General features: G+C 48.7%; 6 protein-coding genes across 6 annotated transcripts; 2 read left to right on the top strand and 4 right to left on the bottom strand.

The window, feature by feature from the left end:
* Nucleotides 1-416: 416 nt before the first annotated feature.
* Nucleotides 417-836, top strand: PENARI_c016G00162 (uncharacterized protein; the record flags this gene model as incomplete). The annotated part of the gene is made up of 4 exons (XM_022633941.1): nucleotides 417-452; nucleotides 507-524; nucleotides 584-698; nucleotides 754-836. The coding sequence occupies 4 exons, from the start codon at nucleotides 417-419 to the stop codon at nucleotides 834-836; spliced, it is 252 nt and encodes an 83-aa protein (XP_022485937.1).
* A 497-nt stretch (nucleotides 837-1333) lies between these two features.
* PENARI_c016G06964 (sugar transporter-like protein) lies at nucleotides 1334-3590 on the bottom strand (the record flags this gene model as incomplete). The annotated part of the gene is made up of 10 exons (XM_022634091.1): nucleotides 1334-1558; nucleotides 1739-1784; nucleotides 1894-2032; nucleotides 2132-2248; nucleotides 2314-2391; nucleotides 2453-2468; nucleotides 2542-2812; nucleotides 2891-3189; nucleotides 3243-3442; nucleotides 3506-3590. The coding sequence occupies 10 exons, from the start codon at nucleotides 3588-3590 to the stop codon at nucleotides 1334-1336; spliced, it is 1476 nt and encodes a 491-aa protein (XP_022486101.1).
* Nucleotides 3591-5184: 1594 nt separating this feature from the next.
* PENARI_c016G02956 (transcription factor TFIIIB subunit BRF1) lies at nucleotides 5185-7451 on the bottom strand (the record flags this gene model as incomplete). Its single annotated transcript, XM_022633997.1, has 3 exons — nucleotides 5185-6708; nucleotides 6763-6971; nucleotides 7025-7451. 3 exons carry the CDS (start codon nucleotides 7449-7451, stop codon nucleotides 5185-5187), a joined length of 2160 nt encoding a protein of 719 aa, XP_022486201.1.
* A 931-nt stretch (nucleotides 7452-8382) lies between these two features.
* On the top strand, nucleotides 8383-12216 carry PENARI_c016G06177 (putative copper resistance-associated P-type ATPase; the record flags this gene model as incomplete). Its single annotated transcript, XM_022634071.1, has 1 exon — nucleotides 8383-12216. The coding sequence occupies one exon, from the start codon at nucleotides 8383-8385 to the stop codon at nucleotides 12214-12216; it is 3834 nt and encodes a 1277-aa protein (XP_022485999.1).
* A 139-nt stretch (nucleotides 12217-12355) lies between these two features.
* Nucleotides 12356-14245, bottom strand: PENARI_c016G11586 (crossover junction endonuclease MUS81; the record flags this gene model as incomplete). The annotated part of the gene is made up of 3 exons (XM_022634193.1): nucleotides 12356-13875; nucleotides 13932-14101; nucleotides 14154-14245. 3 exons carry the CDS (start codon nucleotides 14243-14245, stop codon nucleotides 12356-12358), a joined length of 1782 nt encoding a protein of 593 aa, XP_022486190.1.
* Nucleotides 14246-15279: 1034 nt separating this feature from the next.
* PENARI_c016G01233 (uncharacterized protein) lies at nucleotides 15280-16833 on the bottom strand (the record flags this gene model as incomplete). The annotated part of the gene is made up of 7 exons (XM_022633959.1): nucleotides 15280-15370; nucleotides 15423-15736; nucleotides 15811-16167; nucleotides 16218-16317; nucleotides 16371-16414; nucleotides 16467-16596; nucleotides 16778-16833. 7 exons carry the CDS (start codon nucleotides 16831-16833, stop codon nucleotides 15280-15282), a joined length of 1092 nt encoding a protein of 363 aa, XP_022486012.1.
* Between the last annotated feature and the right edge of the window lie 817 nt (nucleotides 16834-17650).

The following is a 17650-nucleotide window of genomic DNA, read 5'->3' as shown; positions in this document are numbered from 1 at the left end:
TTCCGGCAGGTGGGTTGGCCATTGTCGCAGATGATGCGACGTCGTCGACAGGTGTAGCAACCTTTGGTCATTCTCTGGACCGCGTAGGAGAAACGGAGTTTCTGATCTGGATTGGGAAGAACCGAGCCACTTGAATAGTTCGTTCGGTGCCACTCGCCATCGTCGGCAATGGTCAAGACTCAGTGGCGGGTTGTTGGAGCCACAGGACCATAGCTATACATTCCGTGGTTTATTGAAAAGGAGGCTGGAAATAATTATTAGTCGCGAATGTTCTCCGCGATGATTCAGAAAAGCTTCGCGGGGAAGAGCTGACTAAGAAACCCTCCGGATCTTCAAGGCCGAGGTCTCGTCCTCTTCGCACTCGCAGATCCCCATGGTTTGAACTTCATGGTTGAATCTTAGAGAGAATCTCCAAGATGACGTGGAGTACTCTGTTGTTCCGAGGCTTGGAGGTGAGTTCTCTCCTTCTGCCACGCCGTTCTTCACTGACAAATTGTCCGTCTCAGGTCTGGCTCACTGCTCGAGTATGTTGCATCGAAATCGCCCGTTAACTCTGATCAATATCCTGACATCGCTCTCACAGCTCCTCCGAAGCCCCATATTCCATCGCATGGTTGGCCGAGTCCACGAGAAAATTCAACACGTCAGACACGGGGTGCCTCCGGAACAGATGGGAGGCACCAAACTCGAGAATAATGGTACGGCTTTATGCGAGTCTGTAACAAGAAGCCATGGCTAACTAATCCATGTTAGGCTCCGGGATCAAGCAGTTCTTCGACTACTTCAAAGAAGAGCTCAAGGATCAGGCGAAAGGAAATCCGCGGAACAAATTGTGATACCCTGGCGCTTGTTTAGTTCACGACACCAATGATACCCATTTTTGAATACTTATCCGTCTTTTCCGGAATGCCGTTTCGTATTTTGTCGCTTGCGTCGACATCGGGTTGACAGTGGGATGCACCATTTTCACTCTATGAGATGTATCCCTTGTTTCGCCCGGAGAACGAGGTTTGGACAACATATGGGCCCTTTCTACTGTTCCCGGCTGTTACTCATGTCCGACTGGGAGATTATCTTTGGGGCCTACATATACATAAGTTGGGATTGGCCCAAAAACTGCTCAACGAGAGGGGGCGGGATATTGGCCGAGTAAAACGCGCATATTTTCTTTCTGCCCGTTGAGTAGCAATTCACTTCTATAACCTACAATGCTCTAGTTTGATGTAATTAGCTAGCCCTTGTCTTTACTAGATATTCATAACGTCAATATATGATAAACTAGAGCATCAACAACTACCTCGAGATATATTAATATTCCCCGATAACAAGAGCATCACTCCTTCCCTCCAGCCCCTACTCTGACTTCATCATGACTGACACTACCCCCAGCACTCCCGCTCTCATCTTTCTCATTCCCATCCACGCCATCCACCCTAACATCTCCATTCCCAGCGGACCGCGACTCCGCAATAGAAGGGTATCTCGCCCGATCCGTAAACAGGAAATCAATCTCCTCGAGCGTGAGATTCGCCGTCTCGGGGTAGAAGAAGTAGATAATCTGCATGTAAATGTATATCATTAGCAAAACAGAACCGAACAAGCCACCCACAGACTTTGTCATCGTAGCATAAACTAGGATGGTGTTTGGCCTTACCGGAACGAAAACCAGATTCAAACACATAAAAATTAAATATCCCTTCCATGCCAGGTTCTGGATTAATGTCGGCGTTATCATTACCACGAAGAAGTTCCAGAGCCAGTTTGCTGAGATTCCGATTGCTTGGCTGTTATGGGAGAAAAGGAGGTTAGTGAATATGAATATGTCTCGGTGACTACATGGACATCAAGAGATAGATGGGTGTTTGATAGTGGTGTGGTGTATGAGTTACTCACCCCTTAGCGCGAGCATGCAAAGGCAAAATCTCAGGTCCGTATACCCACGGAATACAATTCACTGATGCACCGAAGATTAGCATGAAGAGGAAGAAGAAGGCGACGGAGGCTGTTGCTGTTGGTTTTTCGATTGACGTTCCTATTTTGGAATAGTGATATCAGTATCAAGATGCAGAGAATGGTCATTTGTGCAATTAGGACGAGATCTTGTATATCAGGTGTGTAGGAGTGTACGCACCCTTGAATGAGAGCAAAATCGATATCATCATCATTGAGATGAAGAGCCCGAAGGAACCCCACATCATTGGTTTGCGGCGACCAAAGCGGTCCGAGAAAAAGGTTGGATAGAAGGAGCCTGGTGTGCATTAGTTGGGCTTGCTCTGGTATGATATCTTCTCATTGCTGGGATTGTGAACTTACCAATCACAAACATGATTTGGATTACTCCTCCTAGGAGGAGACTTAGTTTGCGAGTTAGGCCGACGTTATATTCAAGGACTATGGGTTGTTTCTATCAGCATGATTTTGACGGAAGGTTGTGATTTGGGCTGATATTTACCGGATGTCACATAGTACTGCAAGACCCATAATGTTAGAGATGTGATGGCTTAGGCCAATATAACAGGACAATGTTGGGAATGAACTCACCACAACCAAGTTGATCCCACCCATCTGATTCATAAATTGAATTCCATAAGCCAGCAACACCCGTCGACCAGTCTGCACCTCATCCCGCTTGAGAATCTGTGACCATTTATATTCGCCATGTAGTGTCTCCAGCTGAATAGCCTGGATAATACCCTCAGATTCAGAAACGACCATGCCATCCTCCGGTCCCATGTCATAGATATCACATAGGACCTGGAGAGCTTCATCTGGTCTGTTGTGTCGGTAGAGCCATCTGGGACTTTCAGGCAGACTATTTATGGCCAGTGTTAGCATTATATAAACGACTGGGTCTCCTCTCTTCTCAATTGGACCCCAGGGAGTTACTAACCCAAAGACCAACAAAATAACCATAATAGCAAAAATCATCTGACAAGCAACTGGCAACCGCCAATTTATAGCCCCATCAACATAACTCATCCCATAATCAAACCAGTAAGCAATAACAATACCAACACCAACGAAAAGCGGCTCGCTGCAGACGTATTTTCCTCGTTTCTTGGCTTCGCATAGTTCAGATTGGTACACTGGTACGACAGTGGTTTCGATGCCTGTACCTATACCGGTGATGAAGCGCGCAACGAGTAACTGGGCTCTTGAGAATGAGGTTGTTTGTAATGTTGCTCCTACCTATACGGGACATGTAAGTGTTAAATATGAGAAGAAGGAATAGAGAAACACACAATGATCCACGCCATGGCAAACCACATTGATTTCCGCGGTCCGATTCGATCACTTATGGCAAATGACACTATCGTTCCGGCGAAACAGCCCAGATTGTATATTGATACTATGATACCCAGAATACCGGCGCTGGGATGGTGGACTATGCTGAGGAATTCCTCGTTTCCTACAATTCCGGAGAAGACACCTTGATCGTAGCCTATATTTTAAATGTTAGCTGTTCGGGTCCCGTCTTAAAATCCAGGGTATAGAGTATACGCACCGAAGAAGATAAATGCCAATTGGCATGTAAACATAATAGCCATTCGCAGTGATCGGCCTCGGCCGTAGATGTTGAGTTTTACCATCTTGGTGCTATTCAGCCCGATGGCTATGGCATAGCCTGTACGAGGGAAACAGAATAGAGATGTGATATTAGTAATGGGAAGGACGTGTAGATCCCACACCGCGACATGGCAGAGACTCTCGTCCTTTTGTATTGTCCAAGCTACCACAGAAAGTATCTCTTCAATATTAAGCTAAAGCTACCGTACATGCCCCCAACCAATCCCAGCCTGCGACCCGAATCTCCTCTCCCAAATGAGGCATGGGAAAGCGCCAGCCTTGCTTCGGCAGTGTCTCGGGCACGGAGTTACGCCGGTAGGACAAGGACAAAGGGGGTTAAACGGGAGAGTTCCACCAATGTCCTTCGTGGAATGAGGCTTGGTTTTTGCTTCTCTGGGGCGAACGGGGAATGGAGAGTATAGATCGACCCTCGGCTAATTGATTGACACTTTCCTTTTATCCTTTTTGTTGGATCTGGGGAAGTGCGGGGAGGTTGACATGTTCGGGGAGAAGGCCGTTTTTGGGTTCGCTGTGACGTTGCTTGTACTCTTGCAGATCTTGGGGTTGGGATTGTCCTTTTGGGTGGTTGGCGCTTATGGTTGCCTTATGGGAGGGTTGTTTGTGTTGGAGGAGGGGCATTGTTACAGGGGATGTAAGGATATGGCTTGTTGTGGCGTCTGTGGCGTGTGGTTATGGGAGGAGATCGGTGTAGCGTGTTCCTTTTATTGGGGATACATGCATGTGGTTATATTGAAATCTGTAGACAGGGCTATCGTACCGGGCGAGAAACAAAGACAGTCACAGGGCGCTCGAAGGCTCAAGGGCCCAAGTTGAATTCAAAATGAGTCATTCCGTTACAAACTGCATATGCATATATGGCCTACAAAAAACAAGGCTGAAGAGGATAAGCGTGTAAGCAGCTGGGAATACCGTCGACCGAAGTGCATAGATAGGATTGGCAAGAATGGTAGAATTGGCCTGGATTATCAGGCAGACACTGGGGGATCTTTTGGCCTGATTTGTCAGGCACAATAATCCTTAATCGGGACGGTAAAAGGTAAGGAAGGAATACCCTAACGCCTCCCAGATAGCTCAGTGTTAAAACGCTGCAGTTAATATAGTGAGTCACCATACATACAGTGCGAACCTGGGTCCGTTTGGAAGATGCGGCTTAACTTATTAGCTGCCATGTCTGAGGTGCGTGCCCAACGCATAAACTGGAAAAAAAAATATCGTCCCAGCAACCCCCAGGGAGTTGCCCTCCTCTTTTTCCCTGGGTCCAGCTGTTGGTCGAGGATGGTCACTGCAGCCGTACGGTGCATGGATGGGGATCCATGTCTGATGATCCAGACTGCTAGCATGCTGCATTAAGATGGAGCTACAGTAGGCAGAGGTAAGGCACGATGTCTTGTGTGTTGCTACCATGACATGACCATGGAGTTGCCTTGAAGCATTTGATTGATTAATACTGATTCAAATCCGGACCCAATGCGTGCGCTAAAAGTACATGGTATCATTTTGAAATTCGTAAAAAGAGCCTGAAAAAGCGAGGGAATTACCATCACATCCCAGCCCCGGGCCACCCATCTAACGAACCCGGTATACCTCAATGAGTCACTAGTCATCGTAGTCGTAGTCGCTCTCGTATTCACCGTAGTTGCCTGCGAAGGCATCGTCAACACCGTCCTCCTCGCCATCATCCTCATCATAGTCATCCTGGTCATCTGGATCAGGATTTGCAGCAGCAGAACCATCTTCCTTGGTTGGCTCCTGGGTATTCTGCGTGGCAGGGGGAGTGGGCAGGGGTGCGGCCGTGGTGGAGGGAGGAAGGGCAGGCTTGGCATCCGAGGGAGTGGCTCGCCGAGAGGCTGCCTGTGGTTCGATGCTGGCACTACGTCGCGAGATGACACTTTGGCTGCGACTCTGGCTGCGGCTCATGCTCTCTGCCTTGGCATCGGCTCCTTCTCCGCCGTAAAGTGTGTCTAATAGAGAGTAGTTGATCTTCTTACTGTAGCCTCGGCGCTCCAGCATGCGACGAGTCGCCTCGGCAGGAGTTGAGGCGCGGGAACGGCCCTCTTCACCTTCACCTTCGAGATATGTGACATCACCAAGACGACCACGGCGACGCTTGCGAGGTTTGCGAGATGTTGTACCGCCTTCAGATTCTTCCATGGCACGCTTCAGAGCCTTTGCCTGTTGAGTACGGAGATATTCTTTGTTCTCAGTCACCCAGATTGACTCCTTAATTTCCACTTCAGCAGGCAAGAGGAGACAATTGGCGACTTCGGGATCATCTTCAAACTCGGCGGCATCGATCTCAGTGCTGTCGGAAACGGGGGGCCGCTCGGGCTCAGTGGCACTCTCAACCAGGTTTGAGCCTTGAGCCAGCATTGTCCGCATTTCATCCTCTAGTGCCTTTTCAGATGCAAGCTCCTCTGCGGGAGGTTCTGGCGCAGGCTGTCGCCTCTTGCCCTTGGAGCTTGCTTCGGTCTCAAACTCTTCTGCCACATCAGTGACGGCTTTCGCAACTACCGATGAACGTCGACCCGTTAAAGCCGGATCAATGGGGAGGTTGGGAATAGTAAAGCCGTCGGCATCCAAACGACGTGGTGGAACTGATCCAGCTTCGCTATCTGTGAGGTCATCTTCAATTTCCGCTGCAGTCTCTGGCACCTTCTTCTTGATTCGAGGATGCCGACCTTCTCGCCCGCGAGTGAAGGAAGGGGGATCGTGAGTGTTTTCCAATTGGACGGAACGGAATTGATCGACGGTCAGTTCACCACTTTCAGTGGAACTGAACTCGTTTAGACGCTGGCTGATGGTGATTTCCGTAACTTTGACGACGTAAACGACTTCGCGCACGGTCCGACGGAAATTGTTCATACGCGCGGCGAGGATCAATGCCGCACCACAAAGACCAGCTGGACGCCGTCCAGTGGTCATCCAATCACGATTCATTCGCTGGATGATTCGAACTGCTTCACCGGCCACCGCCATTGTAGATTGTCCGAATTCCAGCTGTTTAGCGAAACGATAGATCAAGCTTTCCGGGTCGATGGGGTTCATCAAGAATACATTTCCGCCTAGGCGAAGCTCATCGAGGAGCGCCTTGTAAGTGCGGCCGAGTTTAAAGACGTTGACCTGGTTGGAAGTTAGGGGGCGGCGCCAAGAACACAGTGAGCAAGCATTACTTACCATCAAAACATCAGCAAAATCAATCAACATTACTGTGTTACCATTTTGGCGACGACAGGCAATGTATAGACAAACTGCAGCCACAGTCTTTGTGCGGCGACCTTGAATAAAGTTGAGGCCAACTGCAAGTTTGAAGACTTGACCAGCAGCTTTGGTTGCGCTTTCGGGAATAGTCAGGGCTCGAGATAGCTGGAGCATATAACGATTGCCTGTTAAACATTAGCCGTTGATCATGTACGTCGCGTATACTCGAGACACATACCATTCTGCTCGGTCATTTCGCGACTTTCCATCGCGCCTCCGCGTTGAAAACCGGGGCCATAGCTGCGGACGTGCGTTTGGTCTTCTCCGACGAAGGATCCTTGGACAACAGCTGCACCGGAAGACGATTCACCGAACGTGACTTCTGAAACGATGTTTGACTCGCTGATGACTGTACCACAGCCTGAGCAGACCTTCACCCCTTCATCTTCGACGATATGCGGGGCAGGACAGCCCGGATTGGGACAGTTGGAGGTTTTGGGATGTGTAGTTGGTCGAGGAGGTTGAGGACGTCCGATAGACTGCGGACGCTTAATAGGAGTTGGACCTGGTGGCTTTAGACTTGCGAGGCGTCCAACAGGAGCCCGCCGGGGAGGCGGGATAGTAGGACGCGCGCCTGGTTTTGGCGCAGGCTTGGGGGCGGACATCTCTACGAAGAGATGTAGAAATTTGTAAGGAGGAAAGGCGCGCTCGGTGAAGGAACCGAGGTCCTCAAAGCCTCAGGGATTCTTGTCAGAGTAGGTCGCAGGAAATATTTCGTATCACCATCGCGGCAGTCGGCGATAAGGAAAGAGGAGAGAAAAGTTATTCAATCTTACATAAGCATATGCATTGGGAGAGTTACATTCCAGTTCGAACAAGTTGAGGTGAGGAATACAATGAGAAGAATAATACATGTCTTGTTCGAATCTTCAATTCTTGTCTTTAGATCACTTTGACTTCATTTTGGTCGCTTTCACGTCGTTGTCCTTAGGTCACCTGACCTGACTTTAATTGAGTCAAACACGCTAGGAGCCAAATCCGGCCTAGCGGCATCAGACGCGTGCCTGTTCCTGTCGACAAGGGCATATTTACTTCCTTGAATCACACATGGCAACATGTAGTCGACTTGAGAACTCCGGAATCTGGGATCTGGGATGCAGGATCCGAGCTCATTCCTCATGACTGGCCCCATCTCTAGCATACTGGGCCGTCATCTCCGAATCCTTGGAATGCGGCATTTCTGCGTGATTTGGGTGGAATCGCGCACAAATGTCGCATCTTCGCCATCTCTGCTTATCCACCCACTTCTAGGATTTTCTTTTCTTCTTTTACTTAATAAAACATGTTATGACTCTTTCAAATCTCTCTCATTCTTCCTGTTCCTTGTGCTTGCCTATTTAACCACTGTGATTCGCTATTTCCTTCAACATACCCGCGTGCCACTCCCTGTCTGTAGAGAGCGATCCTACTGCCGATCGGTTTCACATATTCAAGGAGTATCTTTTTATTTACTCTATCCCCCCAAGCCGCAAAGCTTTGGCATTGCGTCTACCAAGCCAAGCCTCGTGTCTGGCCCCACGCAGAGATCTGCCGATCATGACTTCATCAAGATCGAAGAGCCAGCTCCTCGATCTGGAGGCCGCCAACTATGAACATGATACCCAAAAAAGCGTCTTCTTCGTGAGCAATGTGCACTGTGCGTCATGTGTAGCATATGTTACCGAAGTGCTCTCTGAAATCTCCACCGTCACTGGGATCGAAGTCACGATCGTGACCCATGAAGTCCGTGCCAGTCACAGCGCTGCAGTTCGACCGACCGTCCTAGTAAATGCATTAATACGCGCCGCATTTGAAGTACAATATGTAACGACATTCAACCACCGAGGAGCGCTCGTCTCGGAACTCGATACTTCCGCTTGGAATCACCGCGGCTCAGCGTTGTTCTCCACGCCTCGCAACTCGGTTTCTAGTATATCATCGAATATCAAAGAGCGAATTCAGGCTAGTAGACATAAACGACATATTGCCAATTGTGATGCCTGCAGAAAAGAAGAACAAGAGAACACTTCTCCTCATTCTTCTCGAATAGAGCTGGGATCTTTGGCCGAAAAGTCTTCACACGCTGGCTATCGTCGGACAAGCAAGGGCCATGAGCGCGATATCTCTACCACAAAGCTTAAGCCAACGCCAGAGAATGCTGCACAGGAGACAGCTTCGGTTGTCTCCTGCGAAACACGAGTGGAAGGTGATGTGCTTTCTCCAGAACAGCCTAGTCCAAGCCCTCAACCGATTGATGAATTCACGGTACGGATCAGCATTGGAGGAATGAGTTGTGCATCATGCGCCAACAGCATTACGACCGAAGTTCAACAACTCGACTTCGTGAAAGATATCACAGTGAACCTTCTCACCAATAGCGCCACATTAACTTATATTGGACCCAGAGACAATGTCCACAAGATTGTTGAACAAATCGATGACATCGGATTCGAAGCATCACTCGACGAGGCGAATCCGATTCCTAAAGCCTCGACTCCTACAAAGTCCACCGAAATCTATACCAGCGAGATTGCGATCACTGGCATGACCTGTGGCTCTTGTAGCGGGACAGTGACTCGCGGGCTCGAAGAGCTGCCGTTTATTCGAGACGTCTCTGTCAACTTGCTTTCACATAGTGGAAGGGTTGAGTTCGAAGGCCGGGACAATCTTGACAGAATCATAGAGAAGATTGAAGACCTAGGCTATGATGCTGCCGTCAATAGCGTCTCTCCAGTAACAGGTATCCCAGAAAATCCCCATTCCGCCCAGTCCAGGACAATTTCTATCCGAGTTGATGGAATGTTCTGTCACCATTGCCCTCAGACAGTCTTGAAGGCAGTGGAATCACTTCCCGATGTCTGCATCGAACAAACTCTGTCTGAGAAAGTCCCAATACTCAGAGTCACATATACCCCACGGCCACCTTCTCTCACCATTCGCTCTCTAATATCCGCCATCAATACGGCGAATGACTCGTTCTGCGCAAACGTATATCACCCGCCCAGCATCGAAGACCGTTCTCGTGCAATCCAGCACCATGAGCGCCGCCGCCTGTTGCTACGTCTATTGTTTGTCTTCTTATGTGCGATTCCCACCTTCATTATCGGCATTGTGTTCATGTCTCTTGTCCCGTCCGACAATCCCACTAGAATGTATCTGGAGGAAACGATGTGGTCCGGCAGCGTGACCCGCACAGAATGGGCACTCTTTATCATGGTAACCCCCGTGATGTTCTACGGCACTGATGTATTCCATGCCCGGGCCATGAAGGAGATTTATGCCTTGTGGAGACCTGGAAGTCGGGTGCCCATCCTGCGGAGATTCTACCGTTTTGGTAGTATGAACCTTTTGATCTCTGCGGGCACATCCGTTGCCTATGTTTCATCCCTGGCTATACTTATCGTCGATGCAGTCGTGGGTACCAAGTTCAGTCCCCACAGCACGACCTATTTCGATTCGGTCGTATTCCTGACTCTTTTCATTCTTGCTGGTCGATTCCTGGAGGCATACAGCAAAGCCAAAACCGGCGATGCTGTCACGTCATTGGGTAACCTTCGACCTTCCGAGGCACTGTTGATCGAAGACGCATCCACTATCAATGGCGATGCCCCCGATGGCTCTGCTGCAGAGGGGATGAAACGTACAAATGTTGACCTCCTCGAAGTTGGAGACGTCGTCAGCATCCCTCATGGCGCCTCGCCTCCTGCCGATGGAATGATCATTGACACCGCCTCGTACCAATTCGATGAAAGCTCTTTGACTGGAGAATCTCGACCGGTCAAGAAATCAATCGGTGACATAGTATATACCGGCTCTGTGAATGTCGGCCAACCTGTACGCATTCGCATTACTGAGCTCGGTGGTTCATCTATGCTTGACCAGATCATTACTGTAGTTCGTGAAGGCCAAAGTAAGCGCGCACCAATCGAAAGGGTCGCCGATCTTCTCACCTCGCATTTCGTCCCCATCATCACGCTCATTGCCATTTCCACCTTCATCATCTGGTTGGCCCTTGGTCACTCGGGTGTGCTCCCCACAGACTACCTTGATGTCACTCATGGTGGTTGGACATTCTGGGCTCTTGAATTTGCGATTGCAGTATTCGTTGTAGCCTGTCCCTGCGGCCTGGCCCTTGCAGCCCCTACTGCGCTATTTGTTGGGAGTGGTTTAGCAGCGAAGCATGGTATCCTGGTCAAAGGTGGAGGAGAGGCCTTCCAAGAGGCTAGTCGCCTGGACGCTATCGTCTTTGACAAGACGGGCACATTGACCGAAGGCGGCAGCCTAAAGGTTTCCGAGCACCAAGTTCTAGCTAGTGACCCGGAACTTGCGAAAGTTGCATGGGCCCTGACTCGAAAGATGGAAGAGAGCAGCAGTCATCCAATCGCCCAGGCAGTCACCGAATTCTGCAAATCCCAACCCTGCGCCACTGTCAAGACCTCCAACGTCCATGAGATTTCCGGACAAGGCATGAAAGGAATTTTCACCGTCTCTGGACCGGAGCACGAAGACGAATACGAAGCTGCTATTGGAAATGAACGCCTGCTGCACAGCGTCCTATCACCCGAAACAGATACATATTTCGTTTCCAACCTGCTGTCAAAATACCAGTCAGCAGGCAAGTCAACCGCAGTCCTCTCACTCCGCCATGTCAACTCCCAGTCCTCTGAACCGTCAAAGTTCATCCCAGCTATCGTGCTTGCAACATCCGACACAATCCGCCCCGAAGCCGTCGACATCATCTCCCAGCTCCAGAAAAGACGTGTCGATGTCTTCATGTGCACAGGCGACAATCAAACAACCGCCCACGCCGTCGCAGACATGCTAAGAATCCCCCGCTCAAACGTCATGGCCAATGTCCTCCCAGCAGAGAAAGCTAGCTTCGTCCGCCAGATCCAAGAAGGATCCTCAGACACACCTACAACAACCAGTAACACCAAACAATCCCGTCCAATCGTCGCCTTCGTCGGTGATGGCGTGAACGACTCCCCCGCCCTAGCCGCAGCAGATGTGAGCATCGCAATGGCCTCCGGCTCAGACGTGGCAATCAACTCCGCGAGTTTCATCCTGCTAAACTCAGACCTGAGCACGATATTACAACTAGTCCTGCTGAGTCGCCGAGTGTTTAATCGCGTGCGGATGAATTTCGGCTGGGCCGTTGTTTACAATCTCTGTTTGGTGCCTGTTGCGGCTGGAGTCTTCTATCCCATTGTCAGTGGGCACCATTATAATTCTGTTGGTGGGGAGATGGTTATGGTTAATGAGCATTGGAGACTTAGTCCTGTGTGGGCTGCGTTGGCTATGGCTTTGAGTAGTATTTCTGTTGTTGCGAGTAGTCTTGCTTTGAGGATTGATATGGGGAGCCTTACGAGGATTTTTAGGAGGAGTAAATAGAGGGATTGTTGGTTTTTGTTTTGTACCTATTTTAGCGTTACCTTATGTTTGTATCTGATGCATCTGGATGAATTGTTATCAAGTCTGTTTCTAAATTATTCATCACACTCTCAGTAGTCCAGTCGTCTACTTGTGTCAATCAACTAGCTTGTCCCCAGATCTCGGCAATCCGCTTGCTAAGCTCTTTAGCAACCTTCTTCCGCCCTACAACCTCCTGCATGCGATTCGACACCATAGTATCCCGTGCACTAGGCTCAAGGGCCATGTACGCCTCGACCAAATGCCGCGGCGTAGGCCAAATTTGCTGAATTTCGAGAGCCTTCTCGCCCGTCACGCCACGGGTACACATAAGCATCTTCAAGAAAACATCCCGAAGCGTAAGAATATCAGACTTTGAAGTAAGCGCCGAGAAAGTCGAGAATGACACGCCATATGTAACGGTGGGATCTCGTGTACGGAGATTATCGAGGATGGTGAGGTAGGAGTCCGTGGCGAGACGGCGGCCGGGGATGAGGGCAATCTTAGATATATGAGTCGGTGGGCTGGTATTCTGGGTTGTGTTGGCATCTGACTCTGCTTGTCCAGCTTGGGTCGAGGGCGGGTCTTGGACACCGTACATCTTTCGCAAGAAAAGAGTCATGCGCGCTAGATAGCGGATTGATTCGTCGAGATGTTTTGTCTTTTTGATGAAGTACTCATTGAGGACTTGTGTTGATGCGATGGCTGAGGCTACCATTTCCTGATACTGTGCTCCACTTCCGCTCGTTGAATCGGGGTGCGTGACTGCGAACTCTTCGATGAGGTAGATGACGTTTTTGATGCCTGAGCGACGAAGACGGAACTTTTGTTCGTGGAATCGTCCGTCTTTGATAGACCCGATCAGATCGTCGAGGCGTTTTCGCTCGATGATCCAGTCGAGCATTACTTCGTCGCCTTCTTCGCCATGGCGGGTGAGGTCGTTGGGGTCGTTGCATTTAGCTACCCATATTGCATCACCCACTTCCAAGGCGCGTACTTGCGGTGTAATCCCTTGTTTTTGGAGTTCGCCTGAGATGTAGTCACGATCGGCTGGAGTGCGCACTTCTCGTGTATCTAGCACGAGCTGGATTGTGAAGCTTTTGGGGGGGAGGAAGACAGGCTCGATGTTGGCTATGTCCTGCTCGGTTAGATCCTCTTGGGCATCTATCAACCCATCGTCATCTTCAGGCATTTCAGTGCCAATTGTGATAGGGCCGCTTTGTGATTGGGACGTTGCAGTTGCCTGGGAGTCACCAGCGAAGGATATCGAGTTTTGAGCACCGGGAAATGTCTTTTGGAGACGTTTGACGACCTCCCAGCCTTCCTCAGAAAGCAGATATTTTCGTAGCGGGCGGCCGTGCTCGTAGACAAGGTCTTTCTGGATGAGTGATTTCATTGAATTCCAGGCAGTATAGAACTTTGTTGGGTCTGGAGGTGCTGTGAATGAACTATCGCAGTATGGCTGAGCTACCTCGATCAACTGGGCCTTGGTCATCCCCTGTGATGCATTCTCATCCTGGGTCCCCAGGCCTAGCAAGATAGCATATGGACCAGATCGCAGTGCTGGTACATACGGCTTGGATTTCCTGGGTTTCTTTGCGGGTTGATCGGAAGTTGCACCATCAGATGTTCTTTTTCCGCCTGTAGAGCTTGATGGGCCATAGTTTTCAATTTTAAAGTGTAAGAAGGGCACTTACCCTTGTCAGGTGGTTCCGGCATAGGAAGTCCATTTTCTTCACAATACGCCTTGAGTTTATCTGTTAAACGGTCGCATAGTTTGGGGCCCAGTCCGTTCAGCTGCTGCGCCTGGGATGGATGCTGAAACTCCAACGGACATGCTTTCATCGACTCATAAGCCTTCTTGTACCTGGAAGCAGTCAGATAGGTGAATAACACACTGGGACTCGGGATATACGAACACGGTCACGCCCTTGCTGTTCCGTTCTCTGGCTTGATCTAGCCATTCCTTGATCCACCCCAGCAGGAGAGGATTCGCGCACTCTTCACTCATGGCAAGTCGAGAAACTAGGAACAGAGCGGATTAAAGCGAATGATTTAAGTCTGATGACGCGAACTGATGTTTCCTCTTTGGGAACGCGACGCACACGTGCGATAAGAGATAAAGAGATAAGAAATGCTTATCGGGTTTGATATCACGCGACCAGCCACTGTCTAAACAAAGGCATAAAGAGGCGTATTGACCTTGGAAGTTTGTTGCGCTTGACAATTGGAGGTATCATCGTTATTGTATTCATCTCTATGTTTTTCAATTCCTCCTTGTAGCATTCTATTCAATTATTTCCGAGGACAAAACCCGTGGAGTTCTCGTCTTTGCCAAAGCTCTCGTTGTGATTTTCTATTTTTGTCTATTACAACCATCTACATTGTTATGGCTCCGTTGTTCTTCTCCTCCTTGTGTAAAGTACATCTCAAATATTGTGTCGCCACCTACACTTTTAGATTGTTTCTCGAACCATAATGCCAATGACTCCATGTATCGTCACTGAATGGAGCCATTAGCTAGAATTCTTCATAGGCGAGTCTAACATGAGTAGCTGGAGTGGGCCTCGAGAATCTGGCAAGGTGTCACTTCCTTCTCCCACTCCCGTGTGCAAGTAGCGATCTACTTTGTGTGTAATCATTTACTCCAACCCATCGCGGATTGTTTCCCGAGCTCTATCTTGAAACGCTCTGAACTGTATCCACTAATTGCAGTCCAATACTTGTTCAGTACCAAACGGGATCAGAACAGCGTCTGACAAAATAGAAAGACAGGGATACTGCTCTTGATGATTTGGGACTGACGAACCAAGGCCATGATCCAATAGTTGTATGATTACTTATAGAAGATTGAAAATGGAAGGCAAAATCATTCGAGGGTCATGATTAAGTAGAAAAGAGAGCTAAATAGTCAGGACGCCAAAACCATCCGGGGCAATTGGATATATCCCGATGCATGCACAGATAAAAGCAGACCTTTCTTTCGCCCAAGCCATAGTAATTTCGCGACGACACCATGTTCTTCGTTGTATCGGAGTTGAATGATCAGTTTTGGGCTTTCGAGACGGACTGGGCCCACTTTCTGACAGACTCCTGAGCCTCTGATTGTTTGTGATATTCTAATACCTCAGCGTACCTGAAAGTGGTCAATGTTGTATTACCCAATTGAGAGTAGTGTGTGAACATACAGCTTCTGCTTCCAGGAATCATGAGAACAATAACATCCGTCAAAGGTCTCATCGAACGTGTCTTTAGCCACTGGTTCATCTGTGGGATCGTGATAGGAAACAAGATATGGAGCGGTAAGAGCAATAGATGCAGAAATCCGACAGTAAGGGTCGAAAACTAGCATTCGTTCGAGGAGGTCGAGCGCTGCAATCTGTAAACAAATAGTCCACCCACTGGCACGGACATCAAACGTACCTTTTGGATCCACGTCCGAGAACACGCTTGAGACACCTCTAGCCTGACGCTGAGGGAATGACCGAATGAGGTTCAGGGTCTGATACAAATTAACCGGTCAGCAATTTGTAATCTACCATTTGCTGCTTCGGGTAAGGTTTTATATCAACTGACGCTTTTTGAGGCTATTCGGGCTAGGAATCCCTCATCGGGTGTTCCAAGCAACTCTGTAATGGCACAGAATTGTTCCACATGGCCCCTTTCTGCGAAAAGAGGTTTCCCTAGCAGCATTTCGGCAAAGATGCATCCTGCACTCCAGATATCAATCTGTTCGCCATACCTCTGCCAAGTCAACATGACTTCTGGAGCTCGGTAGTATCCGGTTGAAACGTAGCTCGTCATCTGCAGTTCTTGGACTCGCGTCAGCCCGAAATCGCATATCTTGAGATCACAATCTTCATTGATTAGGATGTTCTCGGGTTTAAGATCGCGGTGAATCACGCCCGCTGAATGAACGTATTTCAGTCCTCTCTAGATATTCAATCAGTAATTAGTTCTATGAAGGACTAGGGTAGACGAACCATAATCTGGTATAAGAAGAACTGAACAAATTCATGGCTAATGGGTTTCGTGTTCATAACCGTACGCAGATCGGTCTGCATGAAGTCCGTGACGAGATATCTGCGCATATCAGCAAATAGCACGTTATTCACCATTAAATTGGATTTGCGTACATGTCTTCTGTGGGAGATATGAACAAATCAAGCGGACGGACGATCTGCAACTCAATTAGCTTGGGCTGCGGAAACATTGTATTTCACTAAACGCACATTCTCATGTTGCAAGTGCTTCAGCAACTTGATTTCTCTGAGAATATATTGAGTAGTGGAAGGCGTCCTGAACGGCTCTGGTATTTTTTTCACTGCAACATATTGCTGTCTTATTTGATCCCACGAGGAGCTGATGTTGGAAGCATGTGTCAGTGATTCGCAGCCCCGTACTTTTGTATGCGGAAATGAACGGCGGTGGACACAAACCACACAATTCCAGTAACACCAATTTTCAAAACTTTGGGCTTAGTATATCTGAGTTGCAGGCAAAATAAGTAGGTGAGCGACAGCTAGTGTTATGGCATATGTACCTATCTGGCGTCTCAAAATTGCCACCGGCAACAGTATTTCGGACAAATTGCGCCATGGCGTGAACGGAGAAAAGAGTCAATACCTAAATCAGGCGTTCGATGGGTTCAGAATATAAATGGTTCGAGTGAAAATGAACTATAAACTTGTTAATTTGATCTACATGCAGGCGATCCAACCAAAGCTAACCGAGAATAATCATACATTGAGGTACTTTCAAGATTACGGTATAGCTGCCGCAGCTTTCGGCTCTGCTACTTTAAACGAGGAGCGAGCCTTGTTGAATTGCCCAGAAGCGCATTAAACTGCCGGGGTACCTCGCCACATATTTTTACGATCCAAGGCAGATTTCAAACAATTTGGAACGGTGAGAAAATCCGGCCAATAGGAGTGAGTAGTGTGTTGACTCCATACTGATGATCGCTGTTCTGTGATTGATTGGCTTTTATTTCCGGGATCGCAGCGCCGCACCCTCCCCGTCGTTACACACTTAAGTTGTGTTACTAGTTCATAGACGTGGTCAACGATTCAAAACCAGGACGTGCAGCCTTCCCATCCCGTGTGTCAGGCTGCAATAGTCTACTCATGAATCTCAAAGTACTGTACCGGAAGCTAAGAGTCCTTGTCAACTGCGTGTTGATTGACGGATAAACCCTCTCTTTAAGGCGCGGCCCACATAAATAATAGCGAGAAATTACTACGGCTCTACAGTGTCGAGTAAGCACGCAGATCGTAATCTACATCGGTTCCGGTTCCAAATCTAATATTAATTTTTCCTACACATTCCTACGACCTAGTCTTGATATCATTCAGATATCATTCACCGTCCATCAGTAGACCAAAGGATACAGCCGAGTCATTCTCATTTGTCTGAC

The sequence above is a fragment of the Penicillium arizonense genome (genome assembly GCF_001773325.1).
Source record: "Penicillium arizonense strain CBS 141311 chromosome Unknown PENARI_contig016, whole genome shotgun sequence".
NCBI lineage: Eukaryota > Fungi > Ascomycota > Eurotiomycetes > Eurotiales > Aspergillaceae > Penicillium > Penicillium arizonense.
Note: the sequence above shows the minus strand (reverse complement) of the source record. Positions and strands in the feature narration are given on the sequence as shown.